This window comes from Mauremys mutica, chromosome 2 (assembly GCF_020497125.1).
Source record: "Mauremys mutica isolate MM-2020 ecotype Southern chromosome 2, ASM2049712v1, whole genome shotgun sequence".
NCBI classification, from domain to species: Eukaryota; Metazoa; Chordata; order Testudines; family Geoemydidae; genus Mauremys; species Mauremys mutica.
Window position 1 is genome coordinate 55,416,771 of NC_059073.1, and position 13,123 is coordinate 55,429,893.

The 13,123-nt window shown below is 44.7% G+C and overlaps 1 protein-coding gene across 1 annotated transcript in view; it reads right to left on the minus strand.

Annotated features, from left to right (window-relative positions):
• ZC2HC1A (zinc finger C2HC-type containing 1A) overlaps positions 1 to 8,606 on the minus strand; it is a 58,122-nt gene extending 49,516 nt beyond the window's left edge. The window contains exon 1 of the mRNA XM_045006743.1: positions 8,490 to 8,606. Coding sequence (XP_044862678.1) covers positions 8,490 to 8,580 — 91 coding nt within the window. The 5' untranslated portion in view covers positions 8,581 to 8,606. The remainder of the gene's footprint in view (positions 1 to 8,489) is intronic.
• Between the last annotated feature and the right edge of the window lie 4,517 nt (positions 8,607 to 13,123).

A 13,123-nucleotide genomic window follows, 5' to 3' on the forward strand; every position in this document is an offset into this window, starting at 1 on the left:
TTTACGTTGACCCCATATACTTTTAAAATAATTATATCCACAAATCAGCACATCAATTGTCAGACATTCCATGCACTGGGGAAGCAAGACAGGCTGATGCCCACGAGCACACTCCCTTCTATCTGAACAAACAAAACACACACTTCTATCTGAAAATATTTTACCTACTATTACTACAAACAATTATTATGAACCAGAGACTAAATAAAAATTGTCTATGTTTTAAAAACTTTGTGCATTTGACAGCATTTTGTCAGTTAAGTTGTTTCTCTTGTACATACAGCCTCTCATGTTTTTGTGGGTCTTCCATGCAGCAACAGAAAGAGGGAAAGATTTAAAAAACAAAAATGTGATTGTAAAACCATAAAAATTGGAAGAGGATTCAGGGGCCAGTGTCATATTTGAAAATACTTGAAATCTAATGAGGTTTAAAACATGAGTTTAAAGTTGATAGCACCCCTTCAAGGTGGCAAAAGAATTCTTGAAATGCAAGTATGTCAGCATTCATAAAACATTCTATGAAGTCCATTATAAAAATCTTTCTGCTCCCTACCTGATATAGGGATTCTGCCAAACACTACTCCCATCTCTGACTGTGAAGAAGTTTGGACCTACTTTTAAGAAGTGCTGAGCGTAAACTCCTCCAACTGAAGTTAACGGGAGCTGACGGTCCTTAGTCAGCACCTCTAAAAGTCAGGTCTTACACTGTCTTCAAAAAGTAACTTTTAAAAAAATTAACAATAAGCTAACAAAACCAAATTTGTTCTCAAGACGACAGCTAATCAGCAAACAGATTCCACAATAACTAACAAAAGCTAGGAAGTTTTAGATTAGCTTTTAAAAAATTATGTCAGCTTTTGTCACTTTAATTAATATATTTGAGCCCTAATCCTCCTACAGCCAGTCTAAGCTCCAAGACTGTTCTTCAGAACCAGCTCAGAAAGTAGTAAAGCAAAAACAGAACTAGATGTCATTTCAAAAGAAAGCCAGAAGTGAATTCCAAGGAAATTAGAAGTCACATAGAGAAGATTTATTTTGCTGTTTCACTAGATACATGTCTTAAGGGGTATAATCACAATACAAGAAATATGATAAGCCCTTTGAATGTTACGAACATTGCTCTAAGATTCAATCAATATAGTCACATATTCTAAAATACTCTCCAACTTACCCAATCAGCCCCCTGCACTCTTTATCAGAAAATCCCTGCTCATTGATTGATTAAAAGCTAGTTTAAACAGGTGCATCTTACAGGTTACAATATTAAGCTTTAGATGCCTGTTAGAAGCAGCAAGTTACAAGGATGGGGGAACTATGCCAGAATTTTTACCAGAAGTTTACATTTAATCCAAGATGGCACCTCCAACACCAGTATATTGCGTCACTAGTTCAGTAATGTCTTAAAAGGGAAAATGCTACCTAATGAAATATCAGTACTTTCTGTCCCACAATTTTCCTTGGAGACTACCCTCCATACAAATGTTGACTAGACCTGATCCTTAAATTGTGAGATCCAATGTCATCACACCCCAAAGAGGTACAGCTTAATCTGGCACTGTCTTTTCAAGTAAATAAAAGCTTTGCTTACCTATGTTTACCCTGCAACTGCTGGAACACAAATACAAGCCATTTTAGTACATGTTTTGAAACAGAAAAAACAAAGAAAGTATTTGCTTCTTACTGGACTGATTCACTTAAGAGAAATGCACTATAGTGACAAGTCAAGAAGTCATTGAATTTATTCTTCACAGTTCTGAGGAAATTTGTCTTTAAAATTATTTGGGATAAGAAAGTTTACATGGTCCCAACTCAATTTTTTTAAAATATCTAAGCTACCTTTTGGTGTGCTCATATCAATCTGGAGTGATCATAAAGAAAATAAGCTTCATGTCACAAGAGCAATATTTTATTTTTCAGAAAACAAGGTATCGGGGTTGAGGAAAAGGCCTGCTTTGTAAATATGGGATATGTTACACCTTTAACTCCCAAAATTGATTTCCAATACATGGAATGTGGATAGCCTTGAATCAACTCGTGACTCAACTAGTCAGGATAGAACTGGTGAAATTTTTCAGCCAACACTTTTTCCACTGAAAAATGCAGTTTTGAGTCAACTGAAACATTTCCCAAATTTGCCAAATGTTTTCAGTTGGGAAAAAAAAATAAAAATCTGCAAATAAATAAATAATCAGAACTCTTGTTTTGATATTTTCTAAATAAAATATTTTGATTGTTGTTATTAAACAAAGTTTTTACTAAAACATTTCATTTTGAAATTTGGTTCAACTGCATCTAAGACACAAATTAAAAAACTCTAAAATGAAATATTTTATTCAGACTAAATTATTTTTTTTCCAAGTCACTGAAAAATTCGAAACATTTTTGTTTCAGGTGAACCCCAAACTAGTTTGGATGGAGAGACAGTAGGCAATGTTCTGCCATGATTAACACTGTATAAAACCCCCAACTGGCTCACAAATTAGGAAGGTGCAAATTTGCCACAAGTGTAAGTAAAGACAGAATCTGGCCATAGAAGTATTTGTGAGAAAGGTTTAATGAGTAAGGCTACGATTTCGTCACGGAGGTCGCAGAAGTCACGGAATCATGACCTACAAAAACCTCCGCGACATCAGCTGGCAGGTGGCTGGGAGCTGTAGGATCCCCCCCCCCAAGCTCCTGGCAGGAGTACCCCTCAACTCTCTGCTGTGGATAGCGGGGGACTCCCTCTACCCCGGCTGCCATGGGAGTTGGGGGCCCCCCACAGGTCCCCGTTGCTGCACGTGGCATACCGAAGCTGCCCACCGCTGCGAGCAGCAGGGGTGACCCTGGAACTCCCAGGGGTGACCCTAGAGCTCCCCCTCCCAAATGGCAGTGGCCCCCCACAGCTGCCAGGAACTCCTGGCCACTGAGCTCCCAGCTGCCATAGGGGGGAACCCCACAGTTCTCAGCCGCTGCGGGTGGCAGGGGGGACCCCTGGAGTTCTCGGCCGCTGCAGGCACTGGGAGGCTCTAAGCCACATGGTGGGGGACCCCACAGCTCCTGGCTAGCCTTTGCAGCTCCCAACACCATGGGGGGAGGGGAACCCTGGAGCTCTGAGACCCCCACAGGTGATGGAGGCCTCTGGAGCTTCAGCCAGGGCCCCCCTCAGCAGCTCCCCATTTTGTCATGGATATTTTTAGTAAAAGTCAGGGACAGGTCACAGGCTTCTGTGAATTTTTCTTTATTACCCATGACCAGTCCGTGATTTTTACTAAAAATATCCATGACAAAATCTTAGCCTTATTAATGAGTTTTTAGTGCCCAAAAGGCCGTCCTTTGATAAAGCATAAGACACCATCTTTTGGTTTTACTGATTTTTTAAACACCAGGATCATATTTAAGAATTGCAGCAATACTTTAAGAGTGAACACAAGAGACATAATCTTTCAAGGGTATTAATGAACTTCGGTACCAGGAAAGATAATGAAGCAAATAGTTAAGCAATCAATTTGCAAATACCGAGAAGACAATAAGGTTATAAGTAACACTCAGCATGGATTTGTCAATAACAAATCATGTCAAACCAACCTAATAGCTTTCTTTGGCAGAGTAAGAATTTTGTGGATATGGGGGAAGCAGTAGATGTGATATATTTTGACTTTACTAAAGGCTTTTTATACTGTCTCATATGACCTTCTCATAAACAAGTAAGGGAAATACAACTTAAATGGAGCTATTTTAAATTGGGTGCATAACTGGTTGGAACTCGTTGGAAAACCATTCCCAGAGAGTAGTTATCAGTGGTTCAGTCAAGCTGGAAGGGCATATCGAGTAGGGTCCTGCAGAGATCAATTCTGAGTCTGGTTCTGTTCAATATCTTCATCAGTGATTTAGTTAATGGCATAGAGAGTACACTGAAAGTTTGTGGAGGGGTTGCAAGTGCTTTGGAGGATAGGATTAAAATTCAAAACGATATGGACAAACTGGAGAAATGGTCTAAAGTAAATAGGATGAATTCAATAAGGAAAAATGCAAAGTACTCCACGTAGGAAGGAACAATCAGTTGCACACATACAAAATGGGAAATGACTGCCCAGAAAGGAGTACTGTGGAAAGGAATCTGGGGGTCATAGTGGATCACAAGCTAAATATGAGTCAACAGTGTAAAACTGTTGAAAAAATGCAAACATTATTCTAGGATGTATTAGCAGGAGTGTCGTAAGCAAGACACAAGAAGTAATTCTTCCACTCTACACTGCGCTGATTCGCCCTCAGCTGGCGTATTGTGTCCATTTCTGGGTGCCATATTTCAGGAAAGATATGGACAAATTGGAAACAGTCTAGAGAAGAGCAACAAAAATGATTAAAGATCTAGAAAACATGACTTATGAGGGAAGATTGAAAAACTGGGTTTGTTTAGTCTGGAGAAGAGAACATTGGAGGGGGGGTCATAACAGTTTTCAAGTACATAAAAGGTTGTTACAAGGAGGAGGGAGAAAAAATGTTCTCCTTAACATCTGAGGATGGGACAAGAAGCAATGGGCTTAAACTGAAGCAAGGGCAGTTTAGGTTGGACTTCAGGAAAAAATTCCTATCAGAGCGGTTAAGCACTGGAATAAATTGCCTAGGGAGGTTGTGGAATCTCTGTCATTGTCTAATCTGCTCTTTAAAATCTCCAAACACCTGACAAGGCTTGTCTAGATAATATTTAGTCCTGCCTTGAGTGCAGGGGACTAGACTAGAACATCTCTCGAGGTCCTTTCCAGTCCTATGATTCTATGACAAATCCTGCTCTCTGTATTTATGCAAGTAATCCCAATAAAGTCAGTAGGGCTGCTTGTATAAGGAGACCAGAATCTCGCTCATGATGTTTGTAAATGCTACACTGGTAGCCTCGGAAGGATTAGATTTTTAATCAGTAAATGTCAGTAAACGTCAATTCCTCTGTACACACACAAATTGATGAAATATATTTTCATCAGTAATAATAGCAATTTCAGATAGGCAATGAAAGAAAAGTGCTGTTTGATAACTTAGAGTTTACACTGCATATTTTGACATCTGATGCTGACAATTTGTGTTTTAACAATTATAAAACTAACTTTTTGAATCTCAACATGTACTCTCATTAAACAATTATTCTCACTCCACCCCATAATTTCTTGCAAATGTGAAAATTTATTGTTAAAAATAGGAAAAAATGCTTTAAAACAAATAGATATCCATCAATATTTTTTTAAAAAATGAAGTTCTGCCAAGCGTATATATAGGGTGGGGCATTTGGTCCAAAAATAATCAAATCAACTAACCAGTCAAATAATGTTAAAAATGGTTAAATATTTTAAAGCACTAATTTATTAGAAGAGTAACAAACAAGAGTAAAACTATATGGTCTCCAATAGGCTTTAGATATATACTTCTGCCTGCTTATAAAAAAATAAGTTACTTAACTGAGGATGTGTCTACACTACAAGCACTACAGTGGCCAACTGCTGTACTGCAGCTATGCCGCTGTAGTGTAGAGACTAGCTACAACAACAGAAGGGGTTTTCCCATCACTGTAGTAAATTCACCCTGAGAAGCAAGGTCAATAGAACCATTATTCCTTCGACACAGCAGAGTCTTCACCAGGCCTTAGGCTGGATTAACTACGTCTGTCAGAGGTGTGAATTTTTCACACCCATGCATGACAAAGCTACGTAAACCTAAGTTTTAGGTGTAGACCAGGCCTGAGTTATTTTAACACAGAAAAATGTGAAGCACAATGAAATAAAGTTCTAAAAATGAAAGAATGGCATCATGATGGAATCAAAAAGGTAGGCCACTGCCTAAGTCTTGTTGGAAAATTTCACAATATTTGACCATGATCAAGTAAATAGGAAATCAATTGACTGACTTGCCTAGCCTAGCTATAAAGATAAAAATTGCTATACAGTAAAAATTATTTTAATTGCTTTAGTTCTTTGAAGTAGAAGCAAAAAGAAGAGGAGGCTAGATTGCCCATATCATTCTTATCTTAAATACTCAATTGGTTACGACAAACAGAGTATGAATGCTTTTTTAAATGATCATTTACAGATATTTACACAAAACAGTTCTGTTCATGTATCAGAGGGGTAGCCGTGTTAGTCTGGATCTGTAAAAGCAGCAAAGAGTCTTGTGGCACCTTATAGACTAACAGACATCCGACGAAGTGGGTATTCACCCACGAAAGCTCATGCTCCAAACGTCTGTTAGTCTATAAGGTGCCACAAGACTCTTTGCTGCTTTTACAGTTCTGTTCATGTTATTTTTAGCAACATTAAAAGTTATAAACGTTTACAGATGTCAGATAACTTCACTAATGCAAGAGTATCTTCTTACCTCTGTTATCTGTGAAAAGCTACAACCCCACCAAAATATTATTTGCATTAATCTAACCGTAGGAGATAAAAAGGTGCAAATATTCCACAAGGCTTGGGCTTGTCTACACTTACAATGCTGCTACAGCACTGTAATGCTTAGTGGAAATACTATGTACAAACTTTTTCTATTGAATCATACAATATCAGGGTTGGAAGGGACCTCAGGGGGTCATCTAGTCCAGACCCCTGCTCAAAGCAGGACCAATCCCCAACTAAATCATCCCAGCCAGGGCTTTGTCAAGCCTGACCTTAAAAACCTCTTAAGGATGGAGATTCCACCACCTCCCTAGGTAACCCATTCCAGTGCTTCACCACCCTCTGAGTGAAATAGTGTTTCCTAATATCCAATTTAAACCTCCCCCACTGCAACTTGAGACCATTACTCCTTGTTCTGTCATCTGCTACCACTGAGAACAGTCTAGATCTATCCTCTTTGGAACTCCCTTTCAGATAGTTGAAAGCAGCTATCAAATCCCCCCTCATTCTTCTCTTCTGCAGACTAAACAAGCCTAGTTCCCTCAGCCTCTGCTCATAAATCATGTGCTCCAGCTCCCTAATCATTTTTGTTGCCCTCCGCCGGACTCTTTCCAATTTTTCCATATCCTTCTTGTAGTGTGGGGCCCAAAACTGGACACAGTGCTCCAGATGAGGCCTCACCAATGCCAAATAGAGGGGATGATCATGTCCCTCAATCTGCTGGCAATGCTCCTACTTATACAGCCCAAATTGCTGTTCACCTTCTTGGCAACAAGGGCACATTGACGACGCATATCCAGCTTCTCGTCCACTGTAATCCCTAGGTCCTTTTCTGAAGAACTGCTGCCTAGCCATTCGGTCCCTAGTTTGTAACAGTGAATGGGATTCTTCCGTCCTAAGTGCAGGACTCTGCACTTGTCCTTCTTGAACCTGATCAGATTTCTTTTGGCCCAATCCTCTAATTTGTCTAGGTCCCTCTGTATCCTATCCCTACCCTCCAGTGTATCTGCCACTCCTCCCAGTTTAGTGTCATCTGCAAACTTGCTGAGGGTGCAATCCATGCCATCTTCCAGATAATTAATGAAGATATTGAACAAAACTGGCCCCAGGACCGACTCTTGGAGCACTCCGCTTGATAACGGCTGCGAACTAGACATGGAGCCATTGATCACTATGTATTGGTGTAGGTACTTTGCTTTCCCAAGAGGCAGTAACTACAGGGCTAGCGCTGTCTACACTGGGGGATTAGTTCAGTCTAACTACGTCGCTCAGGAAAGTGGACATAGTTATATCAACATACGTTTGTAGCATAGACCAGTGCATAATCAACCATTTACAATAGCTGTAATACTTCGCCACTGTAGCAATCCCAAAGCAAGTGTTTAAAACTTGTAATACTATCAAGCCCAATCCTCTGGTTAAAAAAAGCAGACAGACAAGGATGCCTGCACCACCCAAAACAATGCTGTAGTCATCCCCATCAGCCAGCTGCAGCACATCAGCAAGGTGGAGCCTGATGCTGGGAACTTGAAAGGCTGCAGCGATAATCAGGGGCGTGCTCGCTTTTGTACGTTAAACACAAGAGTCAAACACTGAGCGCTCAGTTGTGAAGCCAGCACTGGCTCGACAGGGGCGCCGGGAGGGGGGAAACAGCAGGGGGGACCTGGCTACCGAGAAGAGCACTCGCAGCCTGGCTGCCAAACCCCACTCACGGGGGGGGACGCCCCCCCCCGGCGCATGTTCAGTCGCCCTCAGTGGCAGGAAACCAGGCTGTTCTGCGGTTTGTGTCCCTGGGCGCGGACAGCCCCGCTGCGGGCAGAGCGCGCCCTGCGCTGCCCGGCACCTCGCAGGGGTTGGCAGCAGCTCGGCCCGCGGGCTCTGCTGCCCTGGAGCGAGGAGGGGGCTGACAGGGAGCCCAGCCAGCCCGGGGTGCCAGGCCCCTCATCCCGACCCCGCGGCTCCCTACAGGGGGCGGGGGGGGGCGGTGCCCAAGGCGGAGCTGAGGTCTCATGTTCCCCTCCCCCAGGAACCCCGGTCCCTCCGCTCCAGACCCCCGGACACACACAAAGGCCCGGCCCGGGGTAGGGGCCCGCTGCGGTCTCTGATCCCCGCCCGCGCCCCACCCTTCACCTTCCAGCTCCTCCATGGCGCGTTCCGGCTCCGGCTGCCGCTGCTGTAGCAACGCGGCCCCACCCCGACCGCTAACATCCCCCGCTCCCATTGGCTTCCCGGAGCGGGCGGGCGGCGCGGCGCACAGTGCGGGAGGGAGGGGGAGACAGAGCCCCTGTCCCTGCTGACCCCGCCCTCTCCCTAGCCCGCCTCACATACCCCCGCCGCCAGCCCACCCCCAAACCTCAATCTGCTGCTTCTCTAATCAAGTATCAGAGGGGAGCCCTGTCAGTCTGGATCTGGAAAAAGCAACAGAGTCCTGTGGCACCTTATAGACTAACAGACGTATTGGAGCATAAGCACCCACAAAAGCTTGTGCTCCAATACGTCTGTTAGGGCAGGTCTACACTATGGGGGAAAATCGATATAAGGTACGCAACTTCAGCTACGTGAATAACGTAGCTGAAGTCGAAGTATCTGATATCGAATTACTTACCGTCCTCACGGCGCGGGATCAATGTCCGCGGCTCCCCATGTCGACTCCGCTACCGCCGTTCGCGTTGGAGGAGTTCCGGAGTCGACGGGAGCACGTTCAGGAATCGATATATCGCGTCTAGATGAGACGCGATATATCGATCCCCGAGAAATCGATTGCTACCCGCCGATACGGCGGGTAGTGAAAACGTACCCTTAGTTTATAAGGTGCCACAGGACTCTTTGTTGCATCTCTAATCACTCCCCAAATGCCCCTGGCCTCTAGTCCCCTCCATCTCCAAATCTTTCCCAAATCCCCATGTCCCCCAATTTCTCTAAATCCCCGTTGGCCCCCAGTTCTCCCGCATCTCTAATTTCCCCCCAATACCCCAGCAACTCCTAGATCTCCCAAAATACCCAGCCCCTCCCATTTTCTTGCAGCCAGTCTGTCCCCAAATCCAATTTACCTTCCATCCTCCTGAATCCTCTGACAAATCCCTGCACATCTTTTATTGGGCCCCTCAATCTCCGTACATTGCTACTCTTTCCCATACCTCCCAAGTTCCCGCTGACTGCCAGATGTTGGGACTGAATGACATGGATCACTTGATAATTGCCCTGTTCTGTTCACTCCCTTTGAAGCATTGGCCATGTCTGAAGACAGGCTATTGTGCTAGAGGGACCATTGGTCTGACCCACTGTGCCATCCTTGTGTTCTTCTGGCCCCTTGTATCAACTCTCCCTGTACCCTCAAATCCCACTATATGTCTTATAGACTCCATCTCAAATCTCCTTACACCATTTTCCTCCCTCCTACTTCACACAACTGATCCCTCTGCAGCAGCATGTTATCTATTAATTATGACTAATGTTCTTGGCGATGCTAAAAATCTAGAGAGAATGTGGGAAGTGCTAACAGCACACCTGAAGCTGCTGGAAATTCACAGTACCGCAGTGTTATATCCTTGGGGCAGCCGGTGTAGGAAGCAATCACTTGAGGCCAGAGAGCAGGCAGCTAACCAAAACCTCCATTTTATTTACAGATATACAGAGAGCTCACTCAGCCAGTTGAAACCGGTTGAGCTAACCCATAATAATCTAACTCAGTTGCCATAGCAACAAAAACCATGACAACCAAATACACAACATATCCTCCCCCCCAATAAGAACATCCCCTAAATAAAACACACCAAACTACACTAGACTAGAGAAGGAGGGTAGACTGCCTCCATTCCCGGCTAAACCCTGGGGATTATTTTGCCCATAACGGTGGATTCGCCCTAGCTAAAGATCCAGCCGATGAGGAGGCCTTCTGTCTCTAGGTGGATTACGGCGAGCACTTCTGGTGTTATTGCACCCGAAAGCACTAGGGGGCTCAGGGTCCGCAGCACGAACAGGTGAGGAGGTGGTATCAGCTCGTGCTGGGCAAAGGGGTATCTCAGGCCGCCGGCAGTAATGGTGGAGAACAGTCAGAAACAGGTGACTCGTGATTCGGTCCCTCACTAGAAGAGGTGAAGTCAGACCCCTCAACTGCAGATGGGTCCCCTGAGGTCTGGCATGACCTGGCAACAGCTGATCTACATGTCGCCGCCAGGTAAGATTCTCTGCAGTCCGGACTGGTGTTAGGAAACAGGTCCTGTTTGAGTGATGACTGTGGTCCGGAACCCATTTAGCTCTGGAAGTATAATTTTCCGAGCCAAAAACTGGCTGTCCCGGGCTAAAGGTTCGGTCTTTTGCTCTGGGTGCCCGTCTGATGACTTGATATTGCTGCTGATGTTGCACAATTTGTCGGGGTTCAGAAGGTTTTCAGCAGATCAAAAGCAAGTGCCAGAAAAGCTGTCGTCCCATCATTAAAAAAGGCTGGGGAAGCCTGGGTCGTAGCATGAGGTGTGTTTCTATAGGAAAGTAAGAAGGTATCCAGACGCTTTTGAAATGGAGTGATTGCTGATTTTCAAAGCGTTTTTCATTGTCTGCACAAATCTTTCAGCTAATCTTTTTACGTTGGGTGGACGGATGATATGGTGCTTGACGTGATGTGGTGTATCCATTTGCCTTCATAAAATTTTGAAACTCATGAGAAACGAACTGCGGGTCCGTTGTCGCTACACAAGTTGTTTCTGGCAGACCAAAACGACTAAAGAGTCCTCGTAATTTTTGGATAGTTCTCTCTCCAGAATGTGGGACTGCCATTATAGAGACTTCTGGCCATTTAGAATGGGCATCTATTGCCACCAAGAACATGCTTCCTTCAATGGGGGGTCCAGCAAAAGTCAACGTGAATTACGTTGCCATGGGTTTTCAGGCCAGTCCCGATGGGTGTAGGGGTGCCCACTGGGGTGCATTCCTCACACACCTGACATGACATACAAGCTTTTGCCTTCTCTTTCAATAGCGCTTGTCCAGTCCAGGCCACCAAGAATAAGCTGCGTGCAGCAATTTCCTTCTATGCCGCACTACGATTCCACAGTGAACGGAATGTAGCTGTTCTAACATCTGTGATCTCAGTGGTGGTGGAATAATGACACAACGTCATCCCCCACGTCAACAATCAACCAGATTTGGACTCCGATTTTTTTAAACTCCCCCCCCGTCCGCTGGGACATGTAGGGAACAAGGTCGGATGAGACTGGAGAGGTTTGTCGAGATTTTCCATGCATCACAGGTCCATAATGTGGGGGACAATACTGGGTCAACGCGAGTTGCCGCTTCTTTATCTGAGTAGCAGAGAGTAGGTTTTAGCCCCCTACAAACAGTTAAGAATATTGGGCACCTTCTTCGCTTCTGTAATGTCATTTGCAATACCAAAATGCTCAAAACGCTCAGTATACACATGCCACTGCTCTGTATTCTCATCAAAAGGCTCCCAGGGGCCTGGTCAGAGTAGCCCCCCCATGATTTTTAGTTTCACTTTCACAGTCAGTGCAAACAAGCAGCTTTTTTTGTTTGTTTGTTCTTTACCTTGACTTCTACTTCCTTCTGTTACTTGGAGCAGCACCAGGATCCCATCCTCGTCGCCAGTGTTATATCCTTGGGGCAGCCGGTGTTAGGAAGCAATCACTTTTAGGCAGAGAGCAGGCAGCTAACCAAAAACCTCCATTTTATTTACAGATATACAGAGAGCTCACTCAGCCGGTTGAAACCGGTTGAGCTAACCCATAATAATCTAACTCAGTTGCCATAGCAACAAAAACCATGACAACCAAATACACAACACGCAGAATCCCCCTTCTTCAGATATATTTTTCAGTCCTCTCCCTTCTTTATTCGTTTTAGCAATGTTTCTGTTACATTTACAGACATCAGAAAAGTACCTAATGACTGGTAATGAATTTCAGTGCACCTGTAGAAGAAGAAGATATAAGTACTGCTAATATAAGAATGGCCATAGTGAGTCAGACCAATAGTGCATCTAGACCAGTATCCTGTCTTCTGACAGTGGGCAGTCAGATGCGTCAGACAGAATGAACAGAAGAGTGAGAGTGTGTCGAGTGAACCATCCCCTGTCATCCACACCCAGTGTTTAGCAGTCAGAAGTTTAGGGACACTCAGAGTATGGGGTTGTGTCCCTTGGCTAAACGCTGTTGATGCACCTATTCTCCATTAACTTATCTAGTTCTCTTTTGAACCCTGTTATAGTCTTGGCCTTCACAACATCCCCTGGCAGTGAGTTCCATAGGCTCACTGTGTACTTCCTTGTTTGTTTTAAACCTGCTGCCTATTATTTCATAGATCTTTTGTTAGGTGAAGGGGTAAATTACACATCCTTATTCACTTTTTCTACACCATTAATCAGGGCTGTCCCTAGGGGAATGCAGAGCCTGGGACAAATCAGCCCCTGCTGGTTTGGGGTCCCCACTCTGCATTGGCAGCTGGGCTGGCGGGACGGATATGGCTTGGTGCTGGGCTGCCTGCTGCTGCTATTGTTGGCCATCGCGCCACGGCAGCTCAGGGCTCCGGCTGGGGCGGGGGACTCACTGCACTGAAAGGCGGGCGGCCGAGCCGGGTGCTGTCTCTGCTAACTGCCAACAAGATGGCGGCCCTGCGGAAGTGATGGGTTCATCTTTTGGCAGTGGTGCTGGAACATTTTTAATAGGGGTGCTGAAAGCTAGTCCCCTTACCCCTACCCCTGCCTACACCTCCAGAGCTGAGGCCAGGGGCAAAGCACCAGGCATGGGGCGGCA